We start from the raw sequence: 23,931 nt of genomic DNA, 5'->3' as shown, positions 1-23,931 counted from the left end.
AGCTCATCGCTGACGATTAAAACATGGATTAATTTGATTGCTCCCAACACAGTAGGTGGCCAAATCAGCCAATGAAGGGCTTGTTTATAATTGTAGAATTTCTCACATTACTTTCTGGAGTTTGGAAATATTTCCAGCGGTTGAAAATTCTGTGAGTTTTAATCTTCATGTTAAAACGTGGTAACTTTAGGAAGTGATAAAAAGTGGAAAGAAAAAGGGTAAGCAGTTAGATCCATTTGGGTTTTAGCATTCGTTCAAATCGCATCTCGATGTCTAATCTCCCACAGATGCGCCCTGCAACCTGATTGGTAAGTGTGTGATCAAACCACCTCATAGGGATTGTTCTCCGCATCAGAAAATAATCCCCATTTATGACTGCTGCAGTGCTGCAGGGCAAAAAAAGAAAGAAAAAAAAAGGAAAAAAAAAAAGTCTCCATGAAGAAAAGAAACTGTTTCAACACAAAAAGTCATCACCGAAGTTGTTTATCATCCCCCCCCCCGCCACTTTGGTGACTTTTTTCAAAAGAAACGAATATCTTTCTTCCTTTATAATGGAAATAGTAGAGTTTTCAGGTGGGTTGAGGGGAAGATAAAGAAACAAAAAAAAGCAACAAATAAATCAATTTTATCCTTTTTCATGCTTGGACATGTTTAACATTTTGTCGACTATTTCTTCTTACAGCTTCACGAACTCTTGTAAGCTTCACGAACATCGTTGTTAGTTACACGAGATCAATTGTTTTTGTCTGTTATTGGTCATCGTGGTCGTCAACTCAACTGTCCGTCCACACACCCGCTAACCCGTTAACAGGTTGTTTACTTTTACAATCTGAATAAACTTAGCATGCTTCTTTTTATTCTCCTTCGACCACTCTCATAACACCAAAAAACTCAAACTACATAACAATTTTCCTCACTTAAAAAGAAAGAAAGAAAAAAAACGTCTGCTAAAAATAATGAACTGGCGGACAGCTTTAAGAACGTTGCTTGTCATTTTTTGTGTCTTCTTAGCGTCTTCGCAATCCAAATATATTATCGGAAATTTGATAACAAAAGAGGTGAGTAACTTGTTTTCATGAATTCAATTTCGGATTAAAGCGAATATTTACTAAATGAATTCTCAAGTTATATTAATTTACGTTTTATATTTGTGTATTACAAACTATGAGACAAGTTTTCGGTGTGTTTCTTTCACCTACGTAACTTTCATTGCACGTTGGATTATTTTCTTTATTTATTTTTAATGGAATTAAAAAATAAGAAAAATCCAAAACAGTTAAGAACATCTGGGTATTTTTTTTTCAATAACAATAACCACCAAAACAAATAAGGACTAATATATAACAGATAAATATTACCAAAGGCGAGATAACTTACTATTTATTTACTTGGAATTTTGTTTTATCTTATTTTAAAGCGTTTGAAACAAAAATAGTGTCGAGTCTGTTGAATTTGAGTTAGAAAGGGAAAATGGCGGTTTTGTTATAGCCATTTGGACTCTCGATAATCACTCAAAATATGAAAATGAAACAACAATTTCACGGGATTGGTGACACGTTTCTATCAGCATTTTGTTTAATTTTCGATTTTTGAGCGATTATCAAGGGTGTAAATGGATATAACTAAACCGCCAAAAATCCTATTAAAAAATTGAAATGGCACTTGAAAGGAATGGGCATCCAGAAGATTTCAGTTCTTATAGAGTCAATTTGGAATATTGATTGAGAATTCCGAGTCAGCTCCAGAAATGGGAACTCCTTACTCTTTTGACTCCCAATGTTTCGTCTGCTAAAATTTTAAGGATCGTTTGAATACATTGATTTAAATTTAAAATGTTGTGTGATTATTAAAAAAAAAAATCAGTTGCGCTTGTGCTTTATTTCTTCAATTTTGAATAATTCCACAATTATGAATGAATTCGCGTGTAGTTAAAAAAAAAAAAATGTAGTATTTAAGCTGAAGCGGGAAAAGCTGAAGGAAAAGCAATGGAAAGGATTGGTAAGCAAAGAATTAGTAATTCAGAATTCGGTACTTGCACTTACGTTACTTGGCTGGCGGATGTATTATAACTATTCTGTACTTTCACCTAACAATTTGATAAACAAAAAGATATCGTAAAACTTAAATTTAATTTGAAAATACGGGTTAAAAAAAAAAATAGCACGGTAACATGCAGTATGCACCAATAATGCACCATTGCAGTATTGCACCACTTTATTTTACATATTTCTTTTCCAAAGTATCGTTTGAATACATTAATTTAAATTTAAAATGTGTAATTATTTCTAAAAAAAATAAGTACTAAAAAATGATGAGCAATGTAGGTAGAAAAATAACTTTTATTAGTCATGGTAACATTTATTTATTTTATTTATTTATTTTTACACTTTTGTTCGTTTGCTGGCTTCTTTGCAATATATCAATTCAATTCAAATAATAAGACAAACCAAATAATAATCTGATTAAAATATTACTTTTTTTTTAAAAGTACACGCGACTTCATTCATAATTGTGAAATTATTCCAAATTGAAGAAATAAAGCGCAAACGTACCTGAAACCTTTTTTTTTTTAATAATAATTACGCAACACTTTAAATTTAAATCAATGTATTCAAACGGTCCTTCAAGTTTTACGATATCTTTTTGTGGTTATCCTGACGCTCCGCACTTCTTTATTTACATTGGAAGTGACGTCACACTAATCTTATAATACGGATGGCTACAATTGTAAAAATATTTTGTTTTATTTTTCTTTCATTTTGAGCTCCTTTTTTCTCTCGTTTGTTTTTGTTTTCTACAATTAATAAACCAGTTTACAAGTAAATTCAATCTTGGAAACTACTCGTTTGCCGTAATTTTAAACGTTATTTTCATTTTCAGCGACCCCGAAAACCTTTATGAGTGGTAATTTTAAAGGAATTTGAGGGTGGAGTAATTCTTCATATTTACCTTTTCTTTTAATTGAATTGTTAGGTGAAAGTACAGAATAGTTACAATACACCCTCCCTTCCCCATGTTAAATAATAGGTTTCTAAATAATAGCGTTAAAAAATAGCTCGGGTTAGGAGTACCTATAAAAGGTAACGCCGGATCGGAAAAAGAGCTCAAAATGAAATTAAGATAAATTCTCCGCTCAAAATAAGAAATGGGAGAAAAAAAAAAAAAAAGTTAAATTCTCCGCTGTGTTAGTAATTAAAAACTAAAACAAATTCTCAAAATGAAAAGAAATGTTAGATTCTCCGCTCAAATACCAATATAACAAATGGGAGAGGGAAAAAAATTAAATTCGCTAAAACAAATTATTTTTTTACTTGTAAACTGGTTTATTAATTGTAGAAAGCAAAAACAAACGGGAGAAAAAAGGAGCTCAAAATGAAAGAAAAATAAAACAAATTATTTTTTACAATTGTAGCTATCCGTATTATAAGATTTGTGTGACGTCACTTCCAATGTAAATAAAGAAGTGCGGGGCGTCAGGATAACCCTTTTTGTTTATTAAATTGTTAGGTGAAAGTACAGAATAGTTACGCTACACCCACTAGCCCGGTAACTTAAGTGCATAGGTACCAAAATGTGATTTTCAATATCATATATAATGATATGTGTGTTATCAGACCCGAATGTGTATAACCATGATCAACAACCATGGTAAAAATAACGATTAACATGATAGATGTCCACTTGTATATGGATGATTGATTACTCTTAATTATTTAACAGCTAGAAAACTCCATATAATGTTTCCATGACTTTCAGGCTGAGAAAACCTAAACTAAAAATGAACACGTTTATTCAAATGGTACATATGTTTGCTCCTGAGTGCCAGAGGTAGAAATAAATTGCATTTGCAGGATGACTCCCTCACACACGGATCCCAAATTTTGATAGGCCTCATTTCTGGAAAAATTGAATGAAACTTTGGCAATAACTGGTTTATTGTGTTTAAAACATCATATCATTTAAAACATAAGACTAGACTTTATCTGCTAGCTTTGTAACTCCTTCCTTCCCTACTGAAATACTTTTTGGCTACCCTGTTTTGAATTCAGCAGATGGAACGTTGGTGATAGTCTCTTTCTGGCCTGGTTATTCTGAAGTGATTCTATCTTCCGTTCCTTTTTTATTATTATGATTAGTTCCTTAAATCAAGTGGCTTCATGCCTTGCCTGGAGCAACTTCCATCAAAAATATCAAAACTTAAGTTTTTGGATTCTTTGTCTCTTGGCTGCTTTGATTTTCATTACGAAATCTACATGAATTAAAATATCATATTTAACCGTATTTTACGACTGGGCAATGCCAGGCAGCCTAGCTCATTCTAAATTAGTATTGCAATGATGAATTTTTTGCTATTGTAAATAATAAAAGTTAGATAGATACTGTACACTATTCATTTTAAAGTAGTATTGTAATGATCAGATTAAAATATTGTAAACAATAATTTTAAAAGGCTATTATGCCAATCCTGTATTGAATATTATATTCTACCCAATATACTTTATAATATATAATGATTTCAAAAGTTTAAAAAAAAAAATGACTTGGGTGCCATCAACTAAAATTGAAACTAAAACATTTCGTATTCCAGCTTTGGTCTATACCATTTGAGCTATCTACAGATATATAAGTATGGTTAAAAATTAAGTGACTTTATTCTATAAGTGTATATGCGGGCATGTGCAGAAATAGGTTTTATTGACTTATATTCCTGCCAAGGTCAACTATATTTTTTTACTGGCTAAAAACCAAATCGAACATGATCTATGATTCCAAATTCCCTATATATCGTTTCAAGTCTGTAGACTAAAATTTCAAAAAGGAGTTTGGTAGAGATGTTCCACACACACAGAGACATGGTCACATTTATATATGTACTAGTAGGCTGCCTGGCATTGCCTGGTCATAAAATATATATAAATATTATATTTTAATTAATGCAGATTTCTTATTTCTTATTATAGAACAAATTCTCTATTGATTATTATCCAATATATAGTAATGATTTCAGAAGTTATAAACAAACTATGACTTGGCTACCATCTGCTAGACTTGAAAACAGAATGTTTAGCTTTCCAGCATGGTTAGTGTCTGAGCTACCAACAGATAGACACGTAAAGTTAAAAATTAAGCGACCTTGAGCTTCAAATGTTTAATTTTGCGCATGTACAAAAGTGACAACAAGAGTAATGTTTTATTCGACCTATCCTGCCAAAGTACAACTGTTTTGTTTTCAATTTTGACCCCTTAGCAGCAATTTTTGCCAGCTAAAATCTAAATCAAAAGTGTGCTACAGGCTCCAAAACCCTTTATATCAAATTTCAATTCTATAGACCAAATATTCAGATGCGTTTGGTAGACACTTTTTGTACATACACTAATAAGGTCACTTTATATATATATATATATATATATATATATATATACTAGCTGGATGCCTGGTGTTACCCGGTCATACAATACACTTAAACATGCTATTTTAATTTATGCAGATTGCATATGTATTATTATAGAATCAACCCTGTATTGGTTATTATATATTATGAGGAATAATTTGCCCGGTGGACTAATTTACAAAAGAATAAAAAAAATAATAATGATAATGTCATTCATCAAATTCCGTCTATGTTTATTTACAATATTTTATATTTAGGCTTGACGATGAATGCTTTGAAAAAGTCACTTTTGATTAATGTTTAGTTTTAAAATATGCAAACAAAGAACTGATTTGCAGCGATTTTAAATGGTACCTCTTCTTTTATCGTAAATTGAACTCATTAATAATAAAAAATTAAAATAAAATGGTGAGATATGCCCGGGCTTGAACAGGGAATCATTTGATCTGTAATTGGATACTCTACCACTGAGAGGACAATATATCTGTTTTTTTGAAGAAGAACTGATTTGTGAGATTTTATTATTTCCATTGGCCAATGTAATGTAAACGTAAAATATTCCCTTATAAAAATTCTTCTTTTTTATCTATATGAGCGAAAAGACTATTTTTCAGATTGGATCTTTTCGATTTTTGATACTTATCAGATGAATTTCTGTATAAAACATATCTGGCAGACATATAAATTAGCATTGTATGAAATTTGCAAAAGATAGACTCAGCTGTTTTGGAATCTATGAGGAATGAAGTCACCACACACACACACACACATGCAAAGTCACTTTTATATAAAAGTGGATATATATATATATATATATATATATATATATATATATATTTCATGATTTTCTTGGAAGTACAAAATTTTACTAAGGCAATCATGAAGGGAATACGTATTCCTTCGGAATTCATTTTGTATAAAAAAAAAAAAAAAACGAGGAGAAAAGGAAAAATGGATAGCAATTAAAAAAATAAAAGTAGGGGAAAAAAAAAAAATCAAAACGAGTCAATTGACATGTTTCGCCCTCACTCATCAAAATTAGAATCAAGGGATTTATTTTTTAGTAATTTGTTTTCCTTAATGATAAAATCTAAAAAAAAGAGATGGAGCAAGAGCAATCATATGGGGATGAATTTTAGAGGCTGATCACGTTCAAACCCAGCAAGCAGTCCTTTTGCTTACAAAGAGAAGGCTTCCTAAGGCGAACGTGAACAGTCTCCAAGACTTTTAGATGATATACAGAGTGAACTCGACTCAATACAGAGAAAGAGTCTATGCTGAATTTGTTTCACAATTCCGGTATTTAATAAAGTGTTCCGTTATAGCGGATCCATATGTGTTGTTTACAGCAGGTGGGTAGGAATGTTCCATTCCTGATGTTGCTTGGTACATGTTGTTGTATGCGACTTACCAATTTTAAAGACGTTCGACCTACGTAGTCAGCACCACAACCACATTTAAATGAATAAATGGCATTACTAATATGATGAGGGGGTAGAACATCTGTTTAATGTGATAATTGAAATACTAATAATGATAATTACAATTTTAATTTAGAATATATAATGTACACTTACTGCCTGAAATGAATTATTCACAATACTAATTTAGAATGTGTAATTTACAATAGTTGTCTATAATAGATTGTATATATTAGTCGTAAATGAAACATTGCAATACTATATTGTAATGAATAATTACAAGTGAATTATTACAATATTAATGCAAACTGATAATATATATTAGCTGTGTAAAGTGTTTACAATAATCTTACATGAATAATTACAATACTAATTCAGAATGAATATCATATATTAGCTGCCTTCAAATGAAATGAAAGTAATTACTTTAATCTAAATTTAGAATGACTAATCTACAATGGCGCCAAAAAGAAAGTTTGCACTTGTCATTTTTTCAAAAACCACAAATTTAAGCTAAATTGAATGTAACTGTTTAAACAACCTATATATCATCTGATTAGCCTTTTATTCCTCTATAATTTTACTTGTTCATATTTGACTTTAATTGAAGTATCCTAGTGTTCACGTCAATTAAAAAAAATTAACTTCAAGTCGAGAATGCAATAGGAAACTCCACACTATGGAAAATTGTTATTTAAATGTAACTTTAGAACATTAATGCAACACAAATACAACAGGAACACAATGAACTAGTTAATATTTAGTAGCATAGCCCTTCTGCAATTTGACTGCCTGTAATCTTTTGCACATTTCTTGAATTTGTCTGTGGTAATACTCCAGTTAAAAGGCATCCCATTTCTCTTTAATTTTTGTCCAAAGTTCTTCCAGATTTGAAATTTTATTATTGTGTAGCTGTTGCTTGATGTAATGCCATACATTTTTGATAGGATTGAGGTCTGGAGATTGTACAGGTCAATTCAAATACGGAATATCATGCTCTTCAAGGAACCTTTTTACATTATCCGCTGTGTGAATGGGAGCATTATCTTGCATAAAGATGGGATTATCATCCAAATTCCGGCCAAAGTAGGGTAGAAAATGCTCAGTCAACATAATGATGTACTTGGTCGATTTAATTCGCCCTTGCAAGCGAACTATAAGCCCTGGACTATTAGCGCTAATAACGCCCCACACCAAAACTGAACCTCCATCACCTTGCAGCATTAAAAGTGCACATCTTTGTCATTGCCTAGCCTATTAAACTTGCTTTCATCTCTAAAAATCACTTTCAACTAATATGAAGAGTCCTGATCTTTATTGCATCTGACAAAGTCCAGACTTTCTGTTCTTTACAGAAATCATTGGCGTACATCTTGCAACACAGCCTCACAAATTAAATTCCTTTAATCTGTTCTTAACTGTAGAAAAAGAGCATTTTTAACAAGATTACGCTGGTGTTAGATTTGGGGAGCTGTTTCAAATCTGTTTCTGAGGCTGCGGATCTTGAAGCATTGTCTTCCCTGTAATAAGTAACTCTAGGACGACCAGATTTAGGGGTATCACAAACACTGCCGATGTTTTGATGCTTTTGCACAGACATTTGTACCGTTTTCTCATCACATTTCAATCTGCAGCTGATTTCTCAATCGAATAAACTAGAAAAGTGAAAATTAATGAACTCCTGACGATCACTAAGAGAAAGTCAAGGCATTTGGACTAAATGTTACATTGTATAACCTGGAACAACAACAATTACAATTAGAGATGCTTTGTTGCCTAAAAAGTGGATATTTTAAGCTGGTTTTAAACTCATTTGTTACTGCAGAGTTTCTTTTTGCCTTCTCAATTTGAAGTTAATTTTTTAATGGATGTGAACACTAGGAAACTTCAATTAAAAGTCAAATATAAACAAGTAAAATTATAGAGGAATAAAATGCGTATCACATGAGGCATAGGTTGTTTAAACAGTTACATTCAATTTAGCTTAAATTTGTGGTTTTTGAAAAATGACAAGTGCGGACTTTCTTTTTAGCACCACTGTACATTAAATCAGTTGTTTACAATAGGAGTAAATTAACCGTTGAAATAGTAATAGTTTTTTGTGTATGATTGTTGTCTACAATTAATCATTTACAATACTAATTTAGAATTTGTTGTGTACAATGCAGATCTCAAATTTACTGTTGAAAATAACAATTCATATATGGTTTTACTTCAGTTTTACAGGTTGACATGCTCTACATGACGTTTAGAAACTAACCCATCTTTATTTATTTATTTCTCTGAAATCCACCATTCCCTTTTATTTCCTGCCACCTGAGCCCATTACCTTAATTGATCTACATCTACTCACCCAAGAATTCTCACCTATTCTTCCCACGTGACCATACTACTATACATCTTCCTATTCTGTCCAAATTTATTCTTCATGAGATTATTCTCAAATCAGTTCTCTCCATGCAACGCCTATCCTCAACCAGGTTCCATTTCCATGTATCATCATACTTCTAAACTCTTCTCTTGGTTAACAGTGGTAATGCCCTGCTAGTTAGTAATGGCAGTTCCTTGATCTTATCTCATCCACTACTGACTCTTGTTCAATCTTATCACCAAGGTAACAAAACTCTAAAGAATCTCAATAGCCTCATCATCCAAATATACTTTCTCCATATCTAATAATTATATAGAATAGATTATCAACAATATATTATTTACTAGATATGTTGTGGTTTCCCATTTAATAGTTGAAAGGGTTGATATGACATAAAACTGAAGAAAAAACAAAAACAAAACAATAGATTGATTTCATTATAAAGAAAAAGTGTTTTTTAAAGTCATGGAAATCAGCAAATTTCTTTTATATTTCTAACATGGAAATAAAAATGGCCCAGATGATTTATAGCGAAATGTTTAAATATATTTATAGCCTTCATTTTAGCAGAAGAATAAAGATCATCTAACAGCAATTTGAAACCTGCGTTTTAATGATTGAAATAGTGTCCAAGCTGACTAATCTGGTCATGAGATTAAAGATTATTTTATTATAGTGAGTTCATGTGAGTTGTCTATCTACTATTATATAAAAGGTACTGTGTGTGTGTGTGTATGTGTGTGTGTGTGTGTGTGCATATGTGTGAGTGTGTGCATTCCATATGGATGCAAAAAACGGCTTTTATATATAAAAGCTTGAATTAAAGTTTAAAATGCAAAAATCAAGTATCATGGTTCAATTGTGCTTTCAACAGAAACATTCATTTTAAATGCGCCCGTCATATAAAAGAACCTACTCTTGATGGCTTTACTGCTTGTGATAATGGCTTGAATTTAAATTTAAAATGAAAAAGGTAAGTATCATGGTGCAATTGTGCTTTAAACAGAAACATTCATTTCGAATGCATTCCTGTCATATCAAAGAACCTACTGTTGATTTTATATGTTGAGCCTTTCGGCTTGTGTGCTAATAAAACTTCTCAAATGCACTTGTGATGTTAGGCTGTGTAAGATGTCGCTTGGATGGATGTTACACACATCTTTTTTAAAAATTTTTTACGAGGTAGTCACCACTTATCAAGGCCCGATAACCACTCGGGGATAAGGGTTATTGTGTGTACAGTACGTTAGTGTTGGAAATTGTATAAAGTGTCTTACTTAAGGAGGCGGTTCATCAGGAATTTGTTTACATTGGACTTGAAGACATCCAGGTTGAAGTCAGGTGGAAAACAGGCAACCGGAACAGAGTTCTACAGGCGTGCACTTCTAAGAAAGAAGCTTTGTTCATGGAATCTACGTTTTGATTTTGGCACAGATAAAGAGTGGGGAAAATTATTGACAGTGGTTTCAGCTAGACAGGTGTTTATCATGAAAGATTGGTGAGGGGGACCAGAGATTGGAGTTCAGACGAGCACCTGCCATGGTAGTGACGATAAAACAAATACAGGCTCACAACGTCTCTCCTGTGGGAGAGAGGTTGCAAGGAAGAGAAAAGGGCATCCCCCACTAGGCCTCAAAGCCTATTTTGTACTCTATCAAGGCAGGATAGGCTGTTTTTAGCAGCTCCTGGCCAGATGTGGCAACAGTACTCCATCCTTGGACGTACTTGGCTTTTATGCAGATAGAGAATTGCATCAGGGGTGAGATATCTTCTGGAACGGTAGAAGGATACTACCATTTTTCCAGCGACCTTGGCAACTGACTTGATGTATGTATTTCATTTCAGGTCATGGGTAAAGGTCAAGCCTAGAAGCTTATCAAAACATGGAGCTTCCCCTAGACAAGAGCCATCCATTTCAATTGATGCCAGATGGGGATCAGAGCGTTGATGATGTAAAGATAGGAGTTTGGTTTTAGATGCATTAAAAGTAACCAGCCACCTCCTCCCCCACTGTACCATGCGCTCAAGATCAGAGGAGAGAGAATCTGAGAGAACTTTGTCATTTACGGCCTTTGATGTGTTGCCATAGATGGTTGTGTCATCAGCATAGATGTCAACGAATGATTTAAGTATGTGTTTTGGGAGATCATTGATGTATATCAGGAAGAGAGTTGAGCCTAGGATGGACCCGTGAGGGACTCCATCATTAATATTGAGGGCCTCTGACTTCTGCTCATCAACCACTACTCTTATGAGCCCATCAGAGAGAAATGGTTTTATGATCGAGAAAATATTTCCAGTTATACCGTAGCTGGAAATCTTGTGAAGTAGGCCCTTATGCCATACCTTATCGAAGGCCTTGGCTATGTCAAGGGCAATTGCCCTAGAGAGGAAGCCTTTGTCAAGAGATTCGCTAATCGTATGAGATATAACAGTTAGCACATCTGCTGTAGATCTGGCAGAACGGAAACCATATTGCATGTCACTAAGGTTATTTCTGCTGAGGTGGTTGACTACTTCTCTATTTAATATGGATTCCAGCAACTTACTCATGACACATTAGACTTATTGGTCTGTACTGAAAGGGAGATGACTTATCACCTGAATTCTTAAGTACAGGGCATACTGATGAGGTTTTCCAGGATGTTGGGAAGCACTTCTCTTTAAGGCAACACTTAAAGAGTTTTGTAAGTATGGGGTAAGTTCTAGTTGAAGCTTTTTCAGCACAATGATTGGAATGCCGTCAGGGCCAGTTGCTTTACTGGAATCAAGGTTCTTGATTAGCTTGGCAACATCACGCACAGATATTTGTATGTTGCAGAGCGTGTTGTTCATTATAGGAGGAAATACGGGGAGTTGATGGCCTTCGTCGCATAGGGTAGAATTAGCTGCAAAGTTCTTGGAAATAGTTTGGCCTTGTCTGATGCTGACGAGATGATCTCAGGTTAATTTATGATGGTTGAGATAGAACGCACGCCTCTGTTCAGGATCCTGTTTGCTATTTGCCAAAACTGGCGGAAACCAAGCCGCTGCTCAGCTACTTTGGATTTAACGGACTGAGTATATAGCTCTCTTGCATTGTTTATTACTCTTTTGCAGTGGTTGCTGGCAGTCCTGAAGACAGTTTTAGTCTCAGTGCATCTATTACGTTGGTAGCTATGGAAAAAGTGATTTCTGTGTGCGATGGCAACAGCACATTCTGGGGAGAACCATGGCTGGCTGTTAGGTTTTTGTTGGAATTTTTTGGATGGTATGAATCGGTCTATGCCTACAATTAGCCATTCGGTCAGGTCTGATACTATGGAGGACACATCCTTTTTAAACATGGAATGCAGTGGTAGATCGGATATAAGTGTACGGAAGCTATCCCAGTCAGCGATAGATTATCGATCGATATACAGTATGGTGGAGAGGTACATTTCCAGACTTATTGCATTTCGTTTTTATCCTAACTGATACAACTGTGTGGTCAAAAGATCCCAGAGGAGACACAACGGAACTTGAACATAGCTCAGGGGAAGTTGTGAGAAAAAGGTCTAGAAGGCTAGCATACTGACCGGAAGTATCAGGCACTCGGGCGGGTTTATGGACAATCTGGGTGAGGCAATAGTAAAATCATGACAGAACCTCCCCTCATCATGTCTTGTTAGAGTGGGTCAACCATTCCGCATTGTGGACATTGAAGTCACCACAAATGTGGATGTTAGCTGAAGGGTGAGCAGACAGGATGTGGTCAATTTTTTCAGATATGCTCTTAAGGATAGTAACTCCGCTGTTGTGGGGGCGATAGAGAGCAAATATAAATGCAGTGGTGTAAGCAAGTGCAACCCGGAAGCACATATAAGGTAAATTAGGGTCTTCTCTGGAGATATCCCTACCACACGGAAAGTCATCTTTAATGTAGGCACATATTCCATGTCCATGGCGATCTTGGGGGTCAGATTTAGATGTTAAGTTAGAGTATCCTTTAATTATGAATTCGTCAATGCCAGTTTCGCTTAGGAAGAATATGTCTGGTTTCGTCTCCTGTAATTGGCTTTCAACCTCTGGAAGGTTGGAACGGAGACCCCTGATGTTGGAGAAGGAGACATGGTAGTAGGGGTCTACGTTGGAGGATGGGGTTCTAGGTTTACATGTGTTATTTTTCTGGAGGTATTTCATGTTGAGGATTGGGATTTGTGGAACAGGTCGACAGACTTGGTTAGAGCAGGACAGAGAGGGAAGTTAAGAGAGAAAAAGAGAGGAAGATCTTTTTTTTTTGTAGCTATGATAAGGTAAAGCCGTAACAATTAACCACTAGTATGGCATCGAGAGGCCCCACTCGAAACTACTGCGTGGTCCAGAGTCCATTCACCAAATGGCAATACAGCAGCCCCAGTATTTTGCACCTGCTGATAGGACGGCCTCCTTAATGGTTAATCCAAGGTTCGGGTCCCTGACTATCAGGCGGATAACATCAGCCCAGATGAAAAGTTTACCTTCAGCACCCTTACTAGTGACATAGCCACAAGGATAGACATAGGAACAGAAAATTTCTGACATCTCAGGCTACTGTTCACGAAGTACTGTCGTCCTGAAGAGCAGCTTTTTCTTCACCCTTTGTCAGAAACATCACTCATTGGAAATGAGGACTGAGGGACAAATAAGAGGAAGCGAGAGTAATGAGAACTGCCGATAACGCATCCACAATGCGTTGTCTACTCTCCATTAAAAAAAGGGGGCGGGGTGTAAGGACTTATTAATATTTACTTAGTATAAGTCCGTCGCTTTAATTTGAAATTTAAGATATTTGAAGATAAATTCCCCTCCCATAATTACAAATCAAATGAAAATGGAATAGATATAGGTTACTTTTGAGAAGAGTACTCAGTCTCTCATAGCGAAACCACCCAACTCTAGAAATGATATATGGAAACTTACAGAGAGTTTTAACCTCAGTTTGCTGGGAATTGTGCATATGTCACAAATGAACTTGCTTCATCATTTGTATCGTGAAGGCACCCATCATCTTACAATCGATCACGTAAGTTAACTTATCCAGATAGGATACAATGAGATACATTCATCTCCAAGGAAAGTCTTTTGGGTGCTATGACAGGGAATACTGGATGGGTGTAGTGAGTTCTATCTCGGCTGAGGTCGCATGATGATGATGATGTGTAATATGTTAAGTTTGGTCAAAATCGCTCCTTCTTTCTTTTTTCGAATTATTTTGATTATTGATTATCAATACTTATCGAAGACATTCTAATAGAAAACATATCTAAGAACACTGTCAGGCACATATAATACCTTTGTGTGAAATTTCATAAAAATCAGCCTAGCCGTTTTTGAGTCCATAGGGAACAAGCTCACACAGGAACACATAGACACACACAAAGTTCTTTATATATATATATAATATATATATATATATATATTATATATATATATAAAAATCATGGAATATAATATATATCGAACAATTTATTCAAAAAGTTTTGTCATTTTATAAAATCAAGTGTGGAATAGTATATCTTTCATGTGATATCCATTTTCAGTGATGCAGGTATGAATGCATTTATGAAAGTTTATATCCACTCTCTGCAGCAGGTCTATGTCTATTTCTGCAATTGCAAGACAAATCTCTTCCTTTAATTCTTCAATGTTACATGGCTTTTTCTGATAAATACGTTTCTTAACATATTCTCACATGAAAAAATTACATTTGGACAAGACAGGGGATCGGGGAGACCATGGATTTTCAGCAAATCTGGAAAGAAGCCGTTTGTCAAAATATTTGTCGGAGAACATTCATTGAATTCCTGGCGGTATGTGCTATCGCTCTATCCTGTTGAAATCACATTGGAATTCCATTTCATCTTAACTCAGGCAGAAAGAAATTCTTGGTCATTTGGAATGAACCATACCAAAATTTCCAGCATTATATTAAAAATAGGGGTAGGCTATAGAAACAAAATTTTTCAAATAAATGCCAAAAGTGGCTTATTACCTTCATTTATATGTAAATAGATGGGAACAAGTGATTTTGTTCAAAACGGGTCAAAATTGGAGGGTCGCTGGCCCCAAACGTGATTTGACCGCGTCAACGCGTGAAAATGGCCCAAATTTCGCCCCCGAACACACTTAATCACTTATTGAAAGCCACAGGGTGCATTTTTTTACTATAAATGCATTTGTATCATTAAATCTAACATTCCCATTGGCTATCCCACAAGTATAGGGCTTTTTAGGGTATCTCAGAGTCCAAAATGGGTCAAAATTACCCCAAAATTAGCCAAAAATGGTCGGAAATCACGGATTTTCCAAAATGCACTTCCCATGGGCCCAAAGACACCTCTACATGGCAAAAACTGTTGGGAAATGCTTGAAGCAGGCACTCTCCTAACTTTTGCACTGTTAATGAGGGGTATAAGGACCTTTTAAAGGGGCTAAATATGGCCAATTTAGCCAAAGAGAGTCAAAAAGTCCCTAAGAATCAACATAGGTTGTCAAAAAGGGGCTTAATTTGAGTTATAGATGGAAAATTACCAAATAAGGAAATGTTTTCTTTCTGTAACAATGCAATGGCATCTTTAAATAGACACGATAACATTGCATTGCATTAATTGTGAATTTGATTGAACTTTGCTTTCTTTTTCAGTTAGTAAAATGCAATGAACATGGCTGGTATAGCAGGGCAGATTGACAAAGATTATAATTACGACGATTGGACATCTTCTGCTTGATTCTCTTCCAACTGAGGCTGAATGTGTTCAAGCTGTGCAACATCATGCTGCCAAATATGGTACCACGACACAGAAAAATCATATTCACCAGTTTTCCTTGCGATTACTACAATTGTGGCAGAAAGCCTTTGGAAGTGATGTTCGTTATGTTACAATACCTGGGATAAAACATAAACTTGATTGATCGCTAAAAATTTACGACAAAGATGTCTACAAAGCAAAGGGTTCCAGACGTGTGAATATGATTAAATGGAAACAAGAGCACAATGTCCTTCTCAATATACTTTCAAAAGATGTGAATCCTGATGAATTTGATGTACATGAACGAAGATTCTTTGTCGATCAAAAGTCTCTCTCTCGCAAATGGCTCATTGACACTTTCCACGTTGATATGGAACATGAACGGTTTCTGGCAGAGCAAGAACTGCACAATCGTTTGGATTTGGATGATGATCAATTTGAAGTGGAGGATATAAGTGACCAATTGCCAGAGCATGATACCTCAAACAATTTGAACTACTCATTAAACAGATCGGGTACAATCCGTAGCACTGTCCCATGTACCGAGATCGCCACCCAAACACATGTCACTTACAATTTGCGAACTGGTGCATGGAATTTCCAGGAGTCAATCAAAATAGCTCTAGCAAATTCCACTTCCCAACGACAATAGAAAGAAAACATGGGAGTATCCTTCCCGAATTGAAGAGCAGAAGACATTGAAAATTCAATTTTTGTTGTGCAATGTCATTGGTGCATGGAACTTGACAAGACGAAAACCAGTATTTGTGCTAGAGAATAATGATGTGATTGACGAGCTCTTTAATGCATTATATTGATATTTTACTGTTGAATGATTTAAAAGTAATGTGAAGTGAAGCTGTGTCTTGAAATAACAAAATAATTCCTTTGCTAATTACTCATACCTTTTATCAAGTTATTCAATATATTGGTTACAAATCAAGAAATAGCGTATCGAGGGCCATTTTCATCAATTTTGGGGTAACTATGAGAACAATATGAATTCAGACTCTTCTTGGACAGCATTTTATTGACATTCAATGTTCAATTTACAATTAATTACTTTCTGAGAAGTTGATGTAGTAAAGTTACGATGTTTCTAAAAAGTATCATTGATGAATGAATTAATGATTCATATGTTATGTACCGTAAAGCGTAATTTTGTCATTTTTGGATTGTTTTGACCCTTTTTACATCCCCCAAAGATCTCTAAATACCCTAAATACAAATGGATAAGATAACAGGGTGGTTATTTCAGTCTTCCAACTGTAAAAAGCCATACAGGAGTGTTTATAGGAGCCCGATGAGATATAATACCTGCATTTTGGGGATTATCCGTGATTTTTGTTCATTTTTGGCTAATTTTTGGGTAAATTTGACTCATTTTGGACCCTTAAGATACCTTGAAAAGCCCTATATAGGTGGAATAGCCAGTGAGAATGTTAGATTTAATGATATAGAGCCATTTATGGTCAAAAATTGCACCCTGTGTGGCTTGGGAGGTGCATTTTGGAAAATCCGTGATTTCCGACCATTTTTGGCTAATTTTGGGGTAATTTTGACCCATTTTGGACTCTGAGATACCCTAAAAAGCCCTATACTTGTGGGATAGCCAATGGGAATGTTAGATTTAATGATACAAATGCATTTATAGTAAAAAAATGCACCCTGTGGCTTTCAATAAGTGATTAAGTGTGTTCGGGGGCGAAATTTGGGCCATTTTCATGCGTTGACGCGGTCAAATCACGTTTGGGGCCAGCGACCCTTCAATTTTGACCCGTTTTGAAAAAAATCACTTGTTCCCATCTATTTACATATAAATGAAGGTAATAAGCCACTTTTGGCATTTATTTGAAAAATTTTGTTTCTATAGCCTACCCCTATTAAAAAATGTAAAGTCCAATCAGTTCAGTTTTCCCTATAGTACACTATACTGTTAGCAGATCACTTTGGACTCCTATGAACGTTTGTGTTTTTCACATTATGTGTTTTTTTTTACTGTTCTTGGTGCCCTAGAAGGCATTTTTTTTTTTTTTGCAGTGAGCCTTCTGTGTGAAGAAAATGAACACAGTTTAGAATTGTGTCTGCCTGAGTTAGATTAAAATGTTGACGAAATTCTCCGTGAAGAGCTATGACTGGTTCGTTACTTTTCACGTAGCTATTGTATGCAAAAACCTTATGTTTAATTATCCACATTTTGAATGTTTATCTGGAACAAACAAAATAATTCATTAATAAATGATAAAATGACTTTACAAAAAAACAAAAAATAAAAAATAAACAGTACCTATTCGATGTATTTCTAATAATATAATATACTTAGCAATTTCAAAACACCCTGTTATTTTTGGCCAACCTGTATTTAGACATCTTTTTGCAATCAAGAAGCAGACAAGAAACTCAAAATCAAGGAAGAACTGATGCTAAAGTGCGTCTCACATAGAGACGTGAAAACTTTTGAATAACTGAAAATTTTCTAAGTTTTTTTGTTTTATATTTTCACACATTCTAATCCTAACCCTAACCTTGTCATATTTGCCAATGCAGAAGGACTAGAAAAAAGTCTTAATTTTACTGGTAATTTAAAAACAATGAATGATTATCATTTATGATTAGTGGAAAAGTTTAACTTTTTTTTTAAGAATCGTTTTCGGAATTGGAAATTAGGCTAAAACTTTTCTTTTTCCAATACTGATTCCGATACCCTAAAAAGTTCAAATTTTTCTGATTTGCACTCCCAATTAATCATCTCAACAGTAATATGTATGGGTGCCGCGGTGTTGCCCAGGTGGTTGGAAGTGTGTGTTGAGCAAAAAAAAAAAAAAAAGAAATAGTGATAGTAGGAAGGCAGGCTTGAACCCATACCGTGAGGGAGGAAATGAACATGAAGAAAACGTGACGTCTTCGCTGTTACAACATACGGTGGTATGTAGGTTTAAATTAAGGCTAGACAATCGAAAAGAGGATTACTTTCGAAAATATTGGCAAAAAAAGCGACCCCTCCCTGTTGAAAAGTGCCCAGTTAAAGGTGAAGAAATGTTTTTAGCCAATTTTTCGGTATTTGTCATCTAAAGCATCGAGCTTCAAAATGATACTGATCTTGTGAAAATCTGTCACTTCTGTCGAAAGTTTTAGGCAGACATGCAAACATACATACGCAGATTTATATATTTGTAGCTCAAATTTCGACCCAAACCAATGAAAAAGTTTGTCCTATTTTTGAATACTCTTTATATAAAATTTCAAATGTTTAGACCAGAAATTGTCTAGAGTCTTCAGAGTACAAAATAGTCATCTTCAAATCTAATGTCAACAAATATTTTTCATAAATTGTCCTCATAAGTAATCAGATTTTGTTTATTCCATTCATCATTTTCATAATATTCTTCATCACTCAATTGACAATCATCTCATTAACTCTTATCTCCGAGTTTGGCCTTGATAACAATCATTAGCAAAAAGAATTATGTTAAGAATATCCATTGTGTTTATTGATATGAAATCCATGCAAAAATTTAATCATAAAATCTCTTTATATGAAAGGCAGGTATTCACGTATCAAATCCTTGTACAAGTTGTGCGCCGCAGCTAATTGTTTTCATTGTTATTATTCAAATCAATAATTGTTGTTATTGGTAGTCTTTTCCCTATTTAATCAAGCATATGGCTAATAACTTTATCCATTACAATGAATCAATTTGGCTTCCATATAAATATTCAATTAATATTGTAGATCAAATGTATTTTCATCACTCAATTAATCATGCTAGCAGTTGAAAGGAACTAGTTTAGTTTGACTCCGTATTTGACATTATTCAAAAAACTCATTTAGTTTTCATTAAATATTCAATTAGTATTTCAAATCTAGTGTCTTCTGCTGACATTGCATATGTACTATATAAATATGAATCTAGTGTTGCAAATGAATTTCGCTAGAAATATATTGAAAAATGATTTAACAGCCAAATATTATGATTTCTAGGATCAAAAAAGATATGTTTAAATTCTGTAAATCATAATATTTGATGATGTAAATGTGCTTAACATCCTCTGGAAACTGTATACTTTTATATCATCCAGGGTTTGAATGTTCTTTTGGTGGTGTTCTCCATTGTTTCGTCGATTGGTATACATCAAAATGGAGACTTGCTGGCCTATGGTTCTCTCTTATTGTATCGCAAAACATTTGTGGTTCTACTTTATTTCTTTTAAACCTGCTTTTCATATTCCTTGTTGATTCACTTTGTTTGGTCCATTGATATACATCAAAAAGAATGTTTCATTCCAATTTGCATAGAAAAAAAACCAGGGGCTCGTGTATGTATGTTCGGAAGATTTAGTATTTGCAAGAACTAACATGAAATGTATCAAACATAATTTTTATGTTGATTAGAATAGAATTAATATATTTACCAAAGCAAGATGAGGCAAGATGAAAACTTTACTTTCCCTCATTGGACGTCCTTAATAGATTCAACCAAAGTGGATTAAAAAATTAATATGCTCAAGTACACTACAACCCATAAAAAATGCATCTATAGTACAGAGGAAAATGTACAATTGTCAAGGAAATAAGCAGTAATGTATGTGTGCATATATGTATGTGGGATATTATGTGTAGTTTTAACAATTTTCAGGAAGAATAATGGTTTTAAAAGATGCAATGTCTCAGCAGGGTTGTTATATGCAAAAAGGTTAATAATAGTCGGAAATGTTTTATAGAATGTACACTGTTTTTTTATCTCAATGTACAACTTAATGTCATCTACTTGTTTCAATACTGTATTATTCTTTAATAATCCATTCAAACTGTTTCATTATTCCCCTGGAAGATGTCAAGTGTTAATGGAGACTTGCTGGCCTATGGTTCTCTTTTATTGTATCTCAAAACACTTGTGGTTCTACTTTATTTCTTTTAAACCTGCTTTTCATATTCCTTGTTCATTCACTTAAACTCACTTCAATTCATATGCAAGTGTCTGAAGTAGGGTGTGCTAAGATATTAGGGAGTCTTGTTGGCACTAGCGCTCTGGTATAATGTTTTTATGCTAGTAGAAAGCTTCCTGATGATTTTTATCTGGAAGCTTTCTACTAGCGTTAAAACTAAAGTACACATTCTTTTTGTATGCTATCCCTATCTTCAAACAGATATGATAAATCTGGAATGCGTTCAAACCAGAAAGATAATGAGATTTTCTGTGCTTACAAAGAATGGCTTCAAAGACTAAATCAATTCTCACTTGAGCAGAAAACGATAGGAAGATACCTACTTCTGGTATACAAAATCATCAACGGGAATGTAAATATATCTTTAGAGGCGTTTTGCACCCCATTACCTAGTCACAGTCTCTATAGCCACCTATAGATGCAGCATCGTTACTTTTGTCTCAATGGAAGAAAGGTAAGATTCTTTGTCCATCTTTTTGCTCCTCGTAGAGCATGCCAGAGAAGGTCGTGATGATGTCACCTTGGACAAACATTCATACAATATATAGATGCAATATATAGATGCAATATCTTCCGTCTTTACATGGTTTGCTATTGAAAATAAAATTGATCGGTTTTTTATGTTCTTGGAATTTGTTTTTATTACTTTCACAGCAATAGATATTAACGTTATAGTATTTACTAGAACGTGAGTGGCAACTAGTCTTTCCTAACGTTTCATTTATCTTTTTACATATATGTTAATTGATACCATTATTACTCACTCTCAGTAATTTCTCTCATTTCAATAATAATCGGTGACTTTCTCTGGAAACTAAGTGACAATAAATACATTTGAATATTCTAATACTCTCTGTTCCATTACTCTATTTATATTTTCATCTGGCCTTCAAACTGGATCAAAATCTATTATCCTCCCAAGTATTATCTCTTTTCAAAGGAGATATAAATTGGCTTGAAGCTGATTAATATCGATGGGTTTGATTAGGCAATTTTTATAGATAATTACTACCGGCCATAAATACCCTTGTGGCATTCAGAAGTGACAACACCACATATTAGGCTTGATTTTGCATCACATTATGTCCTTGTAGGAATTAAGTAAATGACATTATTGAAACTTATGGTGTCCTCGCGCCAGTTGTTACTAATGATTTCTTATTCATAATAGTTGGTGGTTTTCCTTGGACCCTGAGAAACAAAAAAACTCTCCTAAATATTCTTTCAGCTGTTTTGTAAACTTTCCAATCGGATTATATGCATCGTCTCGCTGGACTTATTTTGGAATACAACACAAAAAGAGGATAGAACCATCCAGACCTCCGCTAAAAAAGATTAGAAATTTAATTATGGCAATTTTGAAATTACATAGTTATTACTTTTACCTTTTATATAGATATAAAAAATTTTTTTCTTTAACTTTATCGTTTTTCTACATACTTCTTAATACTTTATAATTTAATAATCCTTTATTTTAATTCTTTATCTCTTCTTTGCATGGTCGGTTATTTATCTGCATTTTCTGCTTTATTCTTTAAACTTTCCTATCTATCTAATATATCAATCTACCCACACTTTCATATCTTGTATGTATATTTACTTAAATTTTACTATATGCATTTACTTACTTCTTTTCTTGCTTTTTCTTGAATGCAGATACCGGCCATCCTCTCCCGTTAAATAATTTTTATTTTATTTGTTTATTTTATATTTTATTGTTTATTTTTTATTTATTTATTTATTCTTTATTTATTCTTTATTTTCTATTTATTTATTTTCCATTTAATGTCGTCTAACAACTCTTGCTGACATTTTTCTTTTTTTAAGTGATGACCTATACATTTCAGTTGACCTATATTATTTTGCCCTATATATTTTTTTTGCGCCTTTAATATTTCCTGTCTGGGTCATTTTGACATTTGTTTCCCTTTATTTTATATTTTATATTTAACCCTATCATCATTTTTTTTTCTCTCTCCTCTTTTTCTTTCCTGATCTTTCTTATTTATATTTATGTCTCGGAAGTAGAGTGAAAAGCATATCTTATTTTTCTTTTATTATTATTGGAATCTTTTCCTTTTTTTCCTTGTACACATTTTTGCGAATTATTCCATGGATTTCTGCCTTTGGATTATTATGGACCATCTTCTTCCAATTACGGGATTTCCTTGGATTTTACTTGTGCAAATGGAAATTCAATTAACTTTCTTGAAGTCATACATTTGGATTTTACCGTCACTGGATTATTTATCTTCAACCAGACTATCCATTCATGTGTAATCGCCTTTTTCTTCACCATATTCCCTCTGCTTCACTTTTTTTGTTTTCAAGTAAGATCTTTGACTTACTTGTTGTTTCATCAAATACTTTTGCATGCAAAATCCGATCCCGCATTCTGGTTTTGACTTTTACTCCTGATCTGATGAGAAGGAAAGTATTTCTTCGAAACTCTGCGGATTAAGGACTATCTACTTATCTAGTGTTTCCTTTTCAGATTAAATATGTTTTTAACTCTTTTTTAAAGTGTTTTTTAACATGTTTTATTAACTGTTTGCTCGTATATATATATATATATATATATGGACAAAAATTGGAGGCCTGCAATATAAATGCTTGACTCCCTCAGGGGTCAATCCTGGGCCCAACTCTCTTCCTGATCTACATCAATGACCTCCCTAAACACATTCTTAAATCATTCGTTGAAATCTATGCTGATGACACGACCATCTACGGCAACACATCAAAGGCTGTAAATGACAAAGTTCTCTCTGATTCTCTCTCCTCTGATCTCGAGCGCGTGGTTCAGTGGGGGAAGATGTGGCTGGTTACCTTTAATGCATCCAAAACCAAACTCCTATCCTTACATCATAAACGCTCTGATCCCCAGCTGGCATCAATTGTGATGGATGGCTCTCGTCTGGGTGAGGCCCCGTGTTTTGACAAGCTTCTGGGTTTGACCTTTACTCCTGATCTGAAATGGAACACGTACATCAAATCTGTTGCCAAGGTCGCGGGAAAGATGGTGGGATCCTTCTACCGCTCCAGAAGAT

At 34.1% G+C, this 23,931-nt stretch overlaps 1 protein-coding gene across 1 annotated transcript in view; it reads left to right on the top strand.

Moving 5' to 3' along the window:
• Positions 1-818: 818 nt before the first annotated feature.
• The window catches only part of LOC145277857 (transmembrane protein 145-like), a 129,832-nt gene continuing 106,719 nt past the window's right edge, over positions 819-23,931 (top strand). Inside the window, 1 exon segment of the mRNA XM_080129808.1 lies at positions 819-1,058. Within this exon segment, the coding sequence (XP_079985934.1) occupies positions 957-1,058 (102 nt within the window). The 5' untranslated portion in view covers positions 819-956.

The sequence above is a fragment of the Euprymna scolopes genome, chromosome 6 (genome assembly GCF_053919585.1).
Source record: "Euprymna scolopes isolate OS-2025 chromosome 6, ASM5391958v1, whole genome shotgun sequence".
Taxonomy (NCBI): Eukaryota; Metazoa; Mollusca; class Cephalopoda; order Sepiida; family Sepiolidae; genus Euprymna; species Euprymna scolopes.
This window is presented reverse-complemented; position numbering and strand designations above follow the sequence as displayed.